Source organism: Vulpes vulpes, chromosome 2 (assembly GCF_048418805.1).
Source record: "Vulpes vulpes isolate BD-2025 chromosome 2, VulVul3, whole genome shotgun sequence".
Taxonomy (NCBI): Eukaryota; Metazoa; Chordata; class Mammalia; order Carnivora; family Canidae; genus Vulpes; species Vulpes vulpes.
The window spans coordinates 86070231-86083353 of NC_132781.1; the positions used below are offsets into that span (position 1 = coordinate 86070231).

Genomic DNA, 13123 nt, shown 5'->3' on the forward strand with positions numbered 1-13123 from the left:
CCTCTAGTTCCAAAAAATAAAAATTAAAAAAGAAAAAATACCCTCTAGTTCCAGCAATGATGTCGCAAATGGGAGAATTTCATTCCTCTTGATGGCCGAGTACTATTTCAGTTGTACATACGTGCACCTCCCTCCAGCGATACGCACGCACACATGAACCGCGTCTTCTGTATCCATTCATCTGTCCGTGGACATCTGGACTCTTTCCAAACTTTGGCTCTTGGGATCCCTGGGGGGCTCGGCGGTTGAGCGCCGCCTTCAGCCCAGGGCGTGACCCCGGGGTCCTGGGATCGAGTTCCGCATCGGGCTCCCTGCATGGAGCCTGCTTCTCCCTCTGCCTGTGCCTCTGCCTCTTGCTCTGTGTGTCTCATGAGTAAATAAATAAAATCTTAAAAAAAATAAATAAACTTTGGCTCTTGTGGACACTGCTGCTGTGGACGCTGGGGGTACAGGTGCCCCTTGGGGTCATTGTGTTTGCAGCTTCTGGATAAATACCTAGCGGCGCACTTGCTGGGTCACAGGGCAGCTCGATTTCCAGCTTGAGGACCCTCCACGCTGCTCCCCACAGCGGCTGCACCAGCCTGCGTCCCCACTGGCAGTGTACCAGGGCTCTTCCCCTTTCTCCACATCCTCGCCCACATCTGTTGTTCATTTGAGCCATTCCGGCCCATATGGGGTGGGATCCCACCCTGGTGTTGATCTGTAGTTCCCTGGTGCCAAGCAAGGTGGAGCATTTATTCATGCACCTGTTGGCCGTGAGTGGGCCTTCTTTGGAGATGTGTCTGTTTGTGTCATCTCTAGCTATGCTCAAGTTTGTTCCCCAAATATGAATGTTTTCCTTCGATCCACGGTCAGAAAAACCACAGTTGCCTGGCCTTAGTTCCTCCTACAACATACCCTACCTCTTTGCCATTTCATTCTTCCAGGGAGCCTTCACTGGGACCCTCTGCCCCAGACTGTCTCTCTGATATGACCCCACACCCTCTTTTATTTTTATTTTGTTTTTTTTAAGATTTTATTCATTTATTTTTTATTTTTTTAATTTTATATATTTATCTATTTATTTATTTAAGATTTTATTTATTTATTTATTTATTTATTTTAGATTTTATTTATCTATTCATGAGAAACAGACAGAGAGAGAGAGAGAGGGAGGGAGAAGCAGGCCCCATGCAGGGAGCCTGATGCGGGACTCAATCCCGGGACTCCAGGGTCACACCCTGGGCTGAAGGTGGTGCTAAACCGTTGAGCCCCCCGGGGATCCCTCCAAAACCCTCTTTTACTTCTCTCGTCACAACATGTACTGTGATTGCCTGTTTATCAATCCCCACTAGACCAGAAGCTTCCAGAAAGCACAGACACAGAGTAGGTGCTTAATGAGGGAACAGAGGCACGTGGTGGGGGGAGCACCATGAGCCATACTCTGGGTTAGCAAATTGAATTTAAATGCTAAAAAGTCTCACAAAATGGTCCTTAGGGTGCGGGCACCCTGGCCCCTTCCTGCCCCTCGCCTTCGCTGGCTGCGGAGCTGCCCGTCGGGGGGCAGCAATCCACGTTCCACTTTGCCTGCACGGCCCCCAACACACGACAGCGGCCCAAGGACTGCCCGCCAGGTAAATGAGGGCATCCAGGCCAGGGACAGCGACGGGGACGTGGGCACACACCCTGGGACACCTGGGACACCCAGGACACCCGGGACGTGATGCAGGGAACACAGAGCTTCCCCTAAAGGAACCGTGGTCAGATTAGCTCAGATATTCGGGATTCTGTGCCGTTCTCTGCAGGCCGCCGCGACACACCATTTCCTCCATCACAAGAGCCAGGGACGATGTTGGCAGAAACGACCCTGGGCCCCGGTGCACATCCTTTCCGACGCCCCCACAGAAATGACCATTAGAATCCGCCTTAAATTCCACCGCCGCGGATACCGCCCTACGGCACCTGCTGGTCCTGCGATCTGGGGTCTCTGCCCCGCTGCACCTGGAATCACTTGGGGAAACGGTGACACCCAACAAGGCCCAGGCGCTGCTCCAGATCGTTTGCAACCAAAAGCTCCCCAGGGACCAGGGACCGAACTGTGCCGCCCGAGCCCAGAACCGCTGTGCTCAGGCGCCGCACACACGGGGCAGCAGCAATCATCACCGAATGCTTAGCCTAAAACCTAGAATTTGAGAAAACCCTGGATTTCTATACGACTGTATTTGAACGAAAGGCTCCAGAATGAAGCAAAATCCGAGCGACATGGATTTAGGTGCAAATGGCGCATATTAGCAGCGATGGCCTGTACTGGGTGAGACTCGGGCTCGAAGCTCTTGACTCCTCTATCGTTTGCGGTTGCTAATAATCTTACAGTTAATTTTTTTATTGAGATGTTTATTAATAGATTAACTTATTAAATAAAAAATCAATTTATTAAATAAAAATTTAATTTATTGATTTTTTAATAGATGTTTATTTATTTGAGAAAGAGAGAGAGAGCACGCATGTGTGTGGGGGCAGAGGGAGAGGGAGATACGGGCTCCCCACCCCCACCCCAGGCAGGGAGCCTGAGGCAGGGCTCGGATCCCAGGACCCCGGGATCACGACGCTTCACCAACCAAGCCGCCCAGGCGCTTATGACCCCACAATGCAAACGACTAGATTCACTTTGGGAGAGATACCTGGAGAGAACTTCTTAAACTTACTGTTTACCCACACAGACGAGCGTCGGCCTAACGACTCTGCGTAAGCATCTCTAATGTCGACTCCCTTGTACATAAAACACGTCACATGCTGGTGCCACAGCCCCCGTGGTGGTTTTCAAGTAGGGCCACAAGTTCCTCGAGGTTCCTCCCTCTCCCTGAAGCCTGAACCCCATCCTGCTTGATGGGGACTCTGTTAGGGACCCATTTCCAGGAACAGGGTGCAGCCGGGAGGGAAGCCTGTGAGGTCTACGGCCGATCCTTCAGAGGGCTTGTGTCCTCCTTGCCCTCTGACTCAGTCGGGGTGACGGGGAAGGTCAGCGTGTGTTACAAGGACACACACACGGCCCCGTGGAGAGGCCTGGGTGGTGAGGTCCTAAGACCTCTGGTCAACCGCCACCAAAGGCCCGTCGCCCGGCCCTCAGGCCACCGCAACCCCATCCAGCACCTTGGCTGCAACCTCAGAACTGCCCACTGATCCCAAGTCTCTGACCCACAGAAACCACAACGTGATCAATATTTGTTGGTTTACGATGCCATGCCTCGGGCTAACTCGTTACGCAGCAAACGTCGGTAACACACCAACACAAAATGTTATGCTCCCTTGGCAAACACCCCGCAGTGTCCCTTCTGCTACCACATGACCTCGACGCCCTCCCCGCGTGTCTCCGGGATCTGGCTGTGCCCGTCCTGCCTTCTCTGTCCTGTAACGTGTGTCCCCCTCCCTTCTCGGCAGGCCCCCACTGTGTCCTCGTCTGTCCCCCTCAAACACAGAAGCAAGCGACCCCAGCTGCGATCAGCTCCTCTCTTGCCGCTCTTCACCACTCTCCTCCTCCGCTGGCGAGGACCACAACGGACCCGTTTCCACACCTCCCCCGGGCCTCCAGCCACTCCCGCAGTCACAAGGCAGCTCGCCCTGTCCCCTGACCTCTTGCAGCCACAGGCCTGCTCCTTAAAACATCTCACGGGATCCTCGACGTGCAGGCCTGACCCACCCCATCCCCTCACCCCACTCCTCCCCGAGGTTCCCCATCTCAGGAAATGATCCAAGCCCCCCCCCCCGGCGACCAAGCAGTACATTTGGGACGTTTCCTCGATTTCTCCATTTTGCCATGCATCTCCCACGTTCATTCAGTCACTAGGTCTCATCGAGTTGGCACCTTGAACACTCACGTCCACTGCTCTTACGTCACCACCTCTGACCTCTCTCCCTGCAGCAACCCTGCGGCCGCTCTGCTTCAGGACTGGCCGCTACCATCATCCCAAGGTCACCCTCCTGGAAGATCCTACAATTATCCCGTCCGTACCGTGCAGTTACCCCGCACTGCCTACGGGTACAACCCCCACGCCATGTTAAGGTATTAACAGCAGGTAACGCCTATTGAGCCCCTGACCACGTGTCAAACGCTTCCATTGAGGCACAATCCCTGCGGCAGACACTGGGAGTACCCTCGCCGTTTCACAGACGATGAACCAAGCCCCACAGAGGCCAAGCAAGCTGCTCACAAAGGTCCTAAGCGAGGCCGCCGACGCTGGAGCCGCCAGTAGGGTTCAGCACCAAGCCCGAATGCGAGGAGTACCAGGCCCTCCCCGACGTAACCCAGCGCCCTCTCGCACCATGCCCTGCCCCAGCCCTGCAGCTGTCCACACGCGCCCCACACACCCCCACGCCTCTGCCCAAGTCTAGAAGGCTCGTCTCCAGCCCGTTCTTCCCCCTTCTCGCCCCTACCTTCCACATCCAGACGCCGATACTTGCTCACCGCTCAGGCCTCCAGCCAGCACCCTTCTCCTCGAGGGTGCCAACCCCTACCAGGGAAGAAATGTTCACTTCCTCCCATGTGGCCCCAAGGAAACTGGCACAGACCCGTTTCCCAACACTGCGGCGGTCGGAATAGGATTTGAAAAACATGCATGCGCTCCCCTCCCACCGTGACTTAGACTGTCCTCCCCTTGCCCCCGCCCACTCCAGACTCTGGACGCAGCCACATTTCATGCTCTGACACTGCAACATGAACCAACGTGAAGCAAGGTGGAGACTGGGAGCCCGTTTACGGCTTGACGGGCTCTGCTGCACCTGCCGTTCATTTGCCGTTAAGACGTCCCCTCCACTTGCTTCTGGTTGAAGAGGACGCAGACACGGAGCCGACCTGAACCCGACCCACGGCCTTGAGCGGACTGCGGCCAACCCAGAGCCAGAGGCAGGACCATCCTTGATCTGTGGCCAGAAAAGAGCAAACCATCACCGTCTCCCACCGGGTGTTGGGGGTGGATCGTTGCACCATCGTACCTAGAGCTGACTTCCCCGTACCCGAAAGCCTTATTTCCGTGTCTTGAAGGCTAAGCATAGTGGTTAGAACAGTAAGAACCCTAACACCGTTGAGATACAACTCCTATAACAGAAGCTCAGCCTTTCAAAGTGCATATATCAGAATTTTTTAGTATTTTCACTAAATACTATAGATGACTGGGCAACCATGACTGCTCCTTAATTCAAGAATACTTCCACCGCCCCAGAAAGAAACCCGGGGCCATTAGCAGTCTCTTTGAAGATGTCTGTAAATGCATGACTTAATGAATGAATATGTAAGAAAGTTCTTAGAAGAACTCTTATTCCACGCTAGCAGGATAATATAAACATTGCAGGAAAAAAAAATTCAGAAACGTTTCTGTTAGGTATTTCAAAGTCATTTTACTTCTTTTAAATAACTTATACCTATATTTCTCATATATTTTATTTTTTTCTCACATATTTTAAATATAAATGTTTCATATTCTTTACAATTGCCACTGCCAAGCAAATGCCATTGGGGGATTTGACCTCGTTCTACAGATCACAGAGAGATGCCTACCTTAAGAGCCACAAAGCTTACAGGAGGAGGGAAGAAAAAAAATCCCACATAGCTCAAAGCTACCTGTAAACTGAGGAAAACAGGATATGGAATCTGCATTAGCACCAAAAGAAAAAAAAAAACTTAGTCAAATGCCAAAAATAAAATCTCAGTATTTCTAATAATAGGGACCAGAGCTTTAAAAACCAGCAAATGCCACTTTAAAAACACAAAGATCAAAAAAATAAAAATAAAAATAAATGAATAAAAAAAACACAAAGGTCAAAACCCCAAAGAACGGCAAGATTGAAAAACTGCTCTGCTTGGATCATTGATACAATACTGAAACACCGTTACTCTTTTTTTTTTTTTTCATATTACAAAGAAAACCATATTTTTTAAAGATTCTATAATGACATGCTCATTTCAATGTATTAACCAAAAAAAAAAAAAAAAAGGAGCGGCGGGGAGGGGAGCGTCTTCGGTGGAGGAGTAACTCCGTAGAAGAGGTGCCTTTGGAAAAACAGTTGATTGAAGGCTGTATGGTAAGTAATGAGGCAAATAAGAAGCTCGTGTCAAGGGCAAGGGTCGTAAACTCCAAGCACCCTCTCCAGTGAGGCAGGTGCCCCGCCGGCCGGGCAACTGCTGAGACGGATCCCGGTAACCTGCAAACCATCACCGGAACCACCACGACCCCGTCAACAACCGCAGGGAATGGAAAATCCCACCAAGGACCAGCAGCCACTGAGCTTCAGGGGTCCTGACCCAAGGCAGGCTGCCTACTGGTTTTTATTTTTACCCTCCTCCTTCGTGCACCAGCTTCGCAGGAGACCTGCTGCACCCGGCCGATCCGGGGCCCTGGGCCGGAGGATGGGGATGACCGCCACCGGGCACAGCCAGTGGCCCCCAGCCCGCGGGGTCCTGCAGCTTGTGGGATCCTCCAGCCTGCGGGGTCCTCCCCTCAGCCTGTGGGCTCCTCCCTCCAGCCTGCGGGGTCCTCCCTCCAGCCCATGGGGTCGTCCATCTGGTGAGATCCTCCCTCCAGCCCGCAAGGTCCTCCCTCCAGCCCACAGGGTCCTCCAGCCTGTGGGGTCCTCCCCCAGCCCGCGGGATCCTCCCTCCAGCCCGCAGGTCCTCCCTCCAGCCCACGGGGTCCTCCCTCCAGCCCGTAGGGTCGTCCATCCTGCAAGGTCCTCCCCCCAGCCCGCGGGTCCTCCCTCCAGCCTGCGAGGTCCTCCCCCCAGCCCATGGGGTCCTCCCTCCAGCCCACGGGGTTCTCCCTCCAGCCCGTGGGGTCCTCCATCCTGCGAGGTCCTCCCTCTAGCCCACGGGGTCCTCCAGCCTGCAGAGTCCTCCCTCCAGCCCACGGGGTCCTCCAGCCTGTGGGGTCCTCCCCCCAGCCCGCGGGGTCATCCATCCTGCGAGATCCTCCCCCCAGCCTGCGGGGTCCTCCATCCTGCAAGGTCCTCCCTCCAGCCCATGGGGTCCTCCCTCCAGCCCACGGGGTCCTCCAGCCTGTGGGGTCCTCCCCCGAGCCCGCGGGATCCTCCCTCCAGCCCGCAGATCCTCCCTCCAGCCCGCAGAGTCCTCCATCCTGCAAGATCCTCCCTCCAGCCCACGGGGTCCTCCAGCCTGTGGGGTCCTCCCCCCAGCCCGCAGGATCCTCCCTCCAGCCCGCGGGATCCTCCCTCCAGCCTGCAGAGTCCTCCATCCTGCGAGATCCTCCCTCCAGCCCACAGGGTCCTCCAGCCTGTGGGGTCCTCCCCCGAGCCCGCGGGATCCTCCCTCCAGCCCGCAGGGTCCTCCCCCCAACCCACGGAGTCCTCCCTGCAGCCCGCAGGTCCCCCCAAAGGACACCCTCAGGTGAGGAATAGGAACTCAGTGGGGACACCAAGCAGATCCCGGTGCCGAGGATTTTCAAGTCGAATGTTTTTCCCAAGCTGCTGTTTGAAGACGCGGCACTAAAGTCCGTTCATGAGCAGAAAGGGAAACTGAGGCCCAGGTGCACCTTCCTCGACTCTCTCCCTCACTTTACGGAGGCAAACTGACAAAACTTGTAAGGCACTCAAAGCTGCACAGGTGGTAACCTGACGTGTGACCTTGAGAAAGGCTCCCGCTCGCCCAGCCACTATAACGCGCCACCTCGCGTGTCACACAAGTACATGGACACGTGTAGACGTGAGAAGATGCTCAAGGACACCTGAGGACGTTTCAGTTCTGCTCGCAGCAGAGCTCGCTGCTGCAACACAGTCAGAGCCCCAGCCCCCGTTCCTCTCCCCGCGAAGGCCTGGGCCCTTTCACCAGCTCCCCCCGTGTCCCTCCCCGGGGTGGGCGCCTCACCCAGTCGTGCCCTCACGGCCACCCACGTTGCCACAAATGGCAGGATTCCCTCTTTCTCTGGCGGCACCCGACCATGCGATACGTGCGGGTGTGGACACTACAGACATGTCCACGCCGCGTGCATCTGTGTGGGACCTACCACGCCTCACCTCTTTATCCATTGGGGGGGGGGGGCAGCTGGATTGTTCCCGTATCTCCTCCAGCATGGACAGTGCTGCACGAGACGTGAGAGTGCACATGCCTCTTTGGTATCTTGGGTTTTGGTTGTTTCTTAAGATTTTTTTTATTTATTTATTTACTTACTTACTTACTTACTTACTTACTTATTTATTTATTTGCAAGACGGAGTAGGGGAGGGGCAGAGGGAGAAGCAGGCCCCCCGCTGAGTGGGGAGCCCCACGTGGGACTGGATCCCAGGACCCCGGGATCATAACCCGAGCAGAAGGCAGACGCTCCACCCACGGGGTCCCCCAGGCGCCCCTGGTATCTTGTTCTCATTCCCTTTGGATGTATTGCACCCAGGAGTGGAGCTGCTGGGTCATATCGTAATTCTCGCAATTAATTAATTAATTAACGTGGGGCTTGAGCTCTCGCCCTGCGATGGAGATCTGAGCTGAGATTGAGAGCTGGAGGCTTAAAGGACTAAGCCACCTACGTGCCCCTGATAATTCTGCTTTTAATTTTTGAGCCGCCTCCATACTGTTCTCACAGTGGACGCACCAATTTGCATCCCCAGGGCGCCAGGGCCCTTGTCCCTCTACCTCCTCACCAACGCTGCTTCCGCTCTCCGGGGCGGTGCCATCGCCATCCCAACGGGTGTGACGTGATGTCTCACTGCGGTTCTGAGTTGCATTTCCCTGCGGATGAGTGATGTTGATGGAGCACCTCTTCAGGCACCTGTGGGCCATCGGCAGGTCCTTTTTGAAAAAAATCTCTATTCAATTCCTCTCCCTATTTTTAAATTGGATTATTTGGGATTTTTGCTATTGACTCGTGTGAGCTATATTACCTGTTAACACTTCTGAATCATTCAATCGCATTTTCATACCTAATAGAACCAATTAGGTGCTGGGTTGAGCACTTTGCATTTAATGACATCTTTAAAACCGACCCTCTTCTAGTCTTATAAAAATCGGAATAAGGGATCCCTGGGTGGCTCAGCGGTTTGGCGTCTGCCTTTGGCCCAGGGTGCGATCCTGGAGACCTGGGATCGAGTCCCACCTCGGGCTCCCTGCATGGAGCCTGCTTCTCCCTCTGCCTGTGTCTCTGCCTCTCTCTCTCTCTCTCTCTGTCTATCATAAATAAATAAATAAATCTTTTTAAAAATCGGAATAAAACAATTGATGAATGCCTTTTTTTTTGTCAATCCCTCAAACTCACTTCCAAGACGTAGCCACTGTTCTGAGTTTTTTATTTTAATTATTTCCTTGCTTTTCTCAAGTCTTGCCACCCATGTGTGTGAATTCCTATATGCTATCTTTATTATTCTTTTTTTAATTTTATTTAAATTCAATAAATTAACATATAATGTATTATTAGTATCAGAGGCAAAGGTCAGTGATCCATCAGTCTTATACAAACCCATCCCGTGTCCTCCTTCATGCCCATCGCCCAGTTACCCCGTCCCCTCCACCCCTGCCCCTCTAATGACCCTCAGTATGTTTCCTATGATTAAGAGTGTCTCATACTGTCACATTTTAATTAAAACGTTGGTAACTTTGTTGGTGGCCTCCTTGGGTCTACTTCCCAGATTTTGCTCTCGGGAGCCCAGCGCTTCATTACAGGGTAGCAGCCGCGATCTTCGTTAGAGATACACCAGGGTGGAGCCAGTTTGGCTTAAGCTAGTCAACTCATCCATTCCCCTGGTGACCAAGAGGGGGATGTGTTCCCTTCCTGCCTAGAAGGCAAAAGGAGAACGCGGGGACTGGAACCGTTCTTGCCCCGTCAGCCTTCAGCTGGAGGAGCCTAGACTTTCTGGGGCTCGCAGGACAGGTGCGGATGTGCTGCGTAATTCCTAAGCATACAGTCCTGCGATGCACAGCTCAGGGATGGCGGAGAGAACCCTTGTCCTCACTGATAACATTCTGCTGCTGAGTCAGCTTCCTCTGAAATAGGGATCTACCGCCAGACTGCCAACGAGCCAGTAAACCGCCCTCCTATCCAAGCCAGTTTGGGTTGGATTTCTCTTGGTTGCAACCATCAGGATACTAACTGAAACACGTACCCAAAAAACGTGAATGAAAAACTATGCAACACACGCTCATATAAAACCAAATGAACGGAAAAAAAAAATTTTGGCATCATACAATTCATGACTCTTGGTGGTAGTTAAAAGTCAGTAACCCACCATATCAGAACACCACCAGGGTTCATCGGGCCACCTGGAGCCCGGGGTTCCCTTATGCATTAGAATGTGGGGTTGGGGACGTGCCCAGAGCCTCGTTTGGATAAGATTCCTCTCCTTCCCGAGTGGCAACTATCCAGCAGGGTATTGAGTGAAGACATTCATTTTGGGGGGTTTTCTTTGAAAATACTGAAAGCATGTCTAGGGCTAACAATGGCCTCCTGCATCCTTAGGCAGCCCCAGCCCCACCTGCACTCCTCGCTATGCTGCCCCTGCCACTCTTCCTCAAGGGTGCCCCTGGTGAGGAGCCCATATCACACCCCATAGCACGGGGGTGACCAGCACAGGTGAAGCAGGCGGGCTGCCTGGGTTTGAAGGTCTGCTTCACCATCTAATGACTATGTGGCTTTACTTATTTCTCCTTAAAGTGGAAATAAAAAGAGTTCGAGTCTGCCTCACAGGGTGGGTGAGAAGTGAAGTGCTTAGAACGGGGCCGACGGGGTTACCAGCCCTCAGAAACTATTGTCACAGGCTATGGTAATTTGAGGGAGTTTGGGAGAAGACCCTACCTCCTTGACAGCCATGCATGGCCCTCCGGCCCAGGCCAGCAGCACTGAGGACCCCTATATTCTACCTGAGGGTTGAGCAGTTCCCCCTCCACCTATGGCAGCTACATCCTGCACCTGCACCTCTGACTCCCAACACTCCTGCTTTACTGGACTCCTTCATAGGGTTCCCACATCCTGCTCCTTTTTGCCTGGCCAGTCCCTGCTCACCCTCTGGGTCTCTGCTTAAACAGCACTTCCTTGGAGGCCTGACCCAGGCCCCATAGACCAAGGGTGGTCCCAGCCTCTCCACCGTCCACACACCCTGCTCTCCCCTTTCTGAACACGTATCGTGCATGGAGCTCTGTGTTCAGGGTCCATCTTTCACGGTGGAATGTAACCCCGCAAGGTCTTCTGACAGTAGATAGGAAATGTGAAGTTCTCTAAAAAGTCGCTTTATAACCCAAGACCTCAGATTTCCTGATTACAGCTGTATGTCTGAGCCCGTGAGTGAAAGACGGTAAAGTCTGCACAAAACACGGAGATCCAAGCATGTCTACTCTAAAAGAATACACACGCCCCTGAAAATGAATGGACACTGTCCCAAAGGAAGACAAATAACCAACAACCTTGTGTTTTGCAAAAGCACAACCTAAAAAAAAATAACAGGGCTTATGGAAAATATAGGTTTCAGGCAGAAGGCTCAAGCCCCATTCAATTTCATAACCGAACACTGACAAAAGCAGTAAGAACCCTGGAAGTGACTAGCACAGAGAGAGCGGTCTCCTAGCAACTGATGGCACCACGCACAAAGAAAGTGCTCAATAAACGGCTATTACGGGAAAGAGGAGGGGGAGCGGAGGGGTTGGTTAGAGAGTTAATCCAGACCATGATTTTTAAGAGTTTTGCTTTTACATCAGTCACCAGCTGAAGCTCCACCTCTGAAACAGGACCTCCCGGGTACAAATTCCAGCCCTGCCACTTATTAGCTACATGACACCGGGCAAATCAGCTAACTGTATTCCAGCTTTCTCATCTGTAAAATGGGCATAAAACAGCACTTACCTTTGTGCCAGGCACCGGGCCAGGTGTGATACACAGATACGACTTCCCATTAACTCAAACAAGGGACTAGACTGGCACAGGCACAATTTGGCACTGAACTAGCCGCTTTATCACTCTGTGTTATCACATTTTGCCAACTCTCTCATAACACGATGAATCAGACGCCACTTGTCACCCGGCCCTCCTATTTATTACATCTTACAAGGTCTCTGCGGAAATAGGCAGCAACCACATCTGTTGGTTGATGACAACATTCAGCTCCAAAAGAGCCCTTGTAAGTTTTCTGCAGGAAAGGCAGAGAGGATGCTATTTCTCAGTGTTTCCATTGGGTCATGACAATGATGTTCATAGCTGTGGTCATTTATTTATTCCAGTTACTGGCCATTAGCTTTTATGGGATATTCTCCTCTTAAAAAAAAATACCTACCTAGTAATAATCACACAGGTTATCACCATATTAGAAGTTTTCCTCTCACCAAAAACCATAAGATACCTGGGAATAAACCTCACCAAAGAGGCAAGGGATCTGTACTCAGAAAACTATGAAACACTCATGAAAGAAATCGAGGAAGACACAAAGAAATGCAAAAATGTTCCACACTCATGGATTGGAAGAACAAATTTTGTTAAAATGTCTATGCTACCCAGGGCAATCTATGCATCCGATGCAATCTCTATCAAAATACCATCAACTTTTTTCACAGAGCTGGAACAAATAATCCCAAAATTTGTATGGAACCAAAAAAGACCCCAAATAGCCAAAGCAGCGTTGAAAAAGAAAACCAACGCTGGAGGCATCATGATTCTGGACGTCAAGCTGTACTTACAAAGCCGTGATCACCCAGGCAGTGTGGTCCTGGCAGAAAAACAGACACAGATCGAGGAACAGAACAGAGAATCCAGAAATGGGTTCAACTCAACTCTGGGCAACTAATCTCTGACAAAGCAGGAAAGAACATCTAATGGAAAAAAAAAAAAAGACTGTCTCTTCACCAAATGGTGCTGAGAAAACTGGGCAGAAGAATAAAACTAGACCCTTCTCTTATGCCAGACGCAAAGATACACTCAAAATGGATGAAAGATCTAAATGTGAGACAAGATCCCATCAAAATCCTAGAGGAGAACAGAGGCAGCGACCCCTGTGACCTCGGCCACAGCAACTTCTTGGTGGACACGTCTCCAAAGGCGAGGGAAACGAAGGCAAAAATGAACTACGGGGACGTAGCGAGGTAAAAAGCTTCTGCGCAGCGAGGGAAACAATCCACAGAACCAGAAGACAACCAGCAGAACGGGGGAGGATATCTGCAAATGTCTCCTCAG

The 13123-nt window shown here is 51.9% G+C and overlaps 1 protein-coding gene across 34 annotated transcripts in view; it reads right to left on the bottom strand.

Annotated features, from left to right (window-relative positions):
- Positions 1–13123, bottom strand: part of LIMCH1 (LIM and calponin homology domains 1) — a 300514-nt gene that overhangs the window by 275481 nt on the left and 11910 nt on the right. For 6 of the 34 annotated variants that reach the window (XM_025986051.2, XM_025986049.2, XM_025986052.2 and 3 more), the window contains exon 2: positions 8619–8766. The exons of the other annotated variants lie outside the window; for them this stretch is intronic. In XM_025986051.2, the coding sequence (XP_025841836.2) occupies positions 8619–8702 (84 nt within the window). In that variant the 5' untranslated portion in view covers positions 8703–8766. The remainder of the gene's footprint in view (positions 1–8618; positions 8767–13123) is intronic. 34 annotated transcript variants of the gene reach the window in all.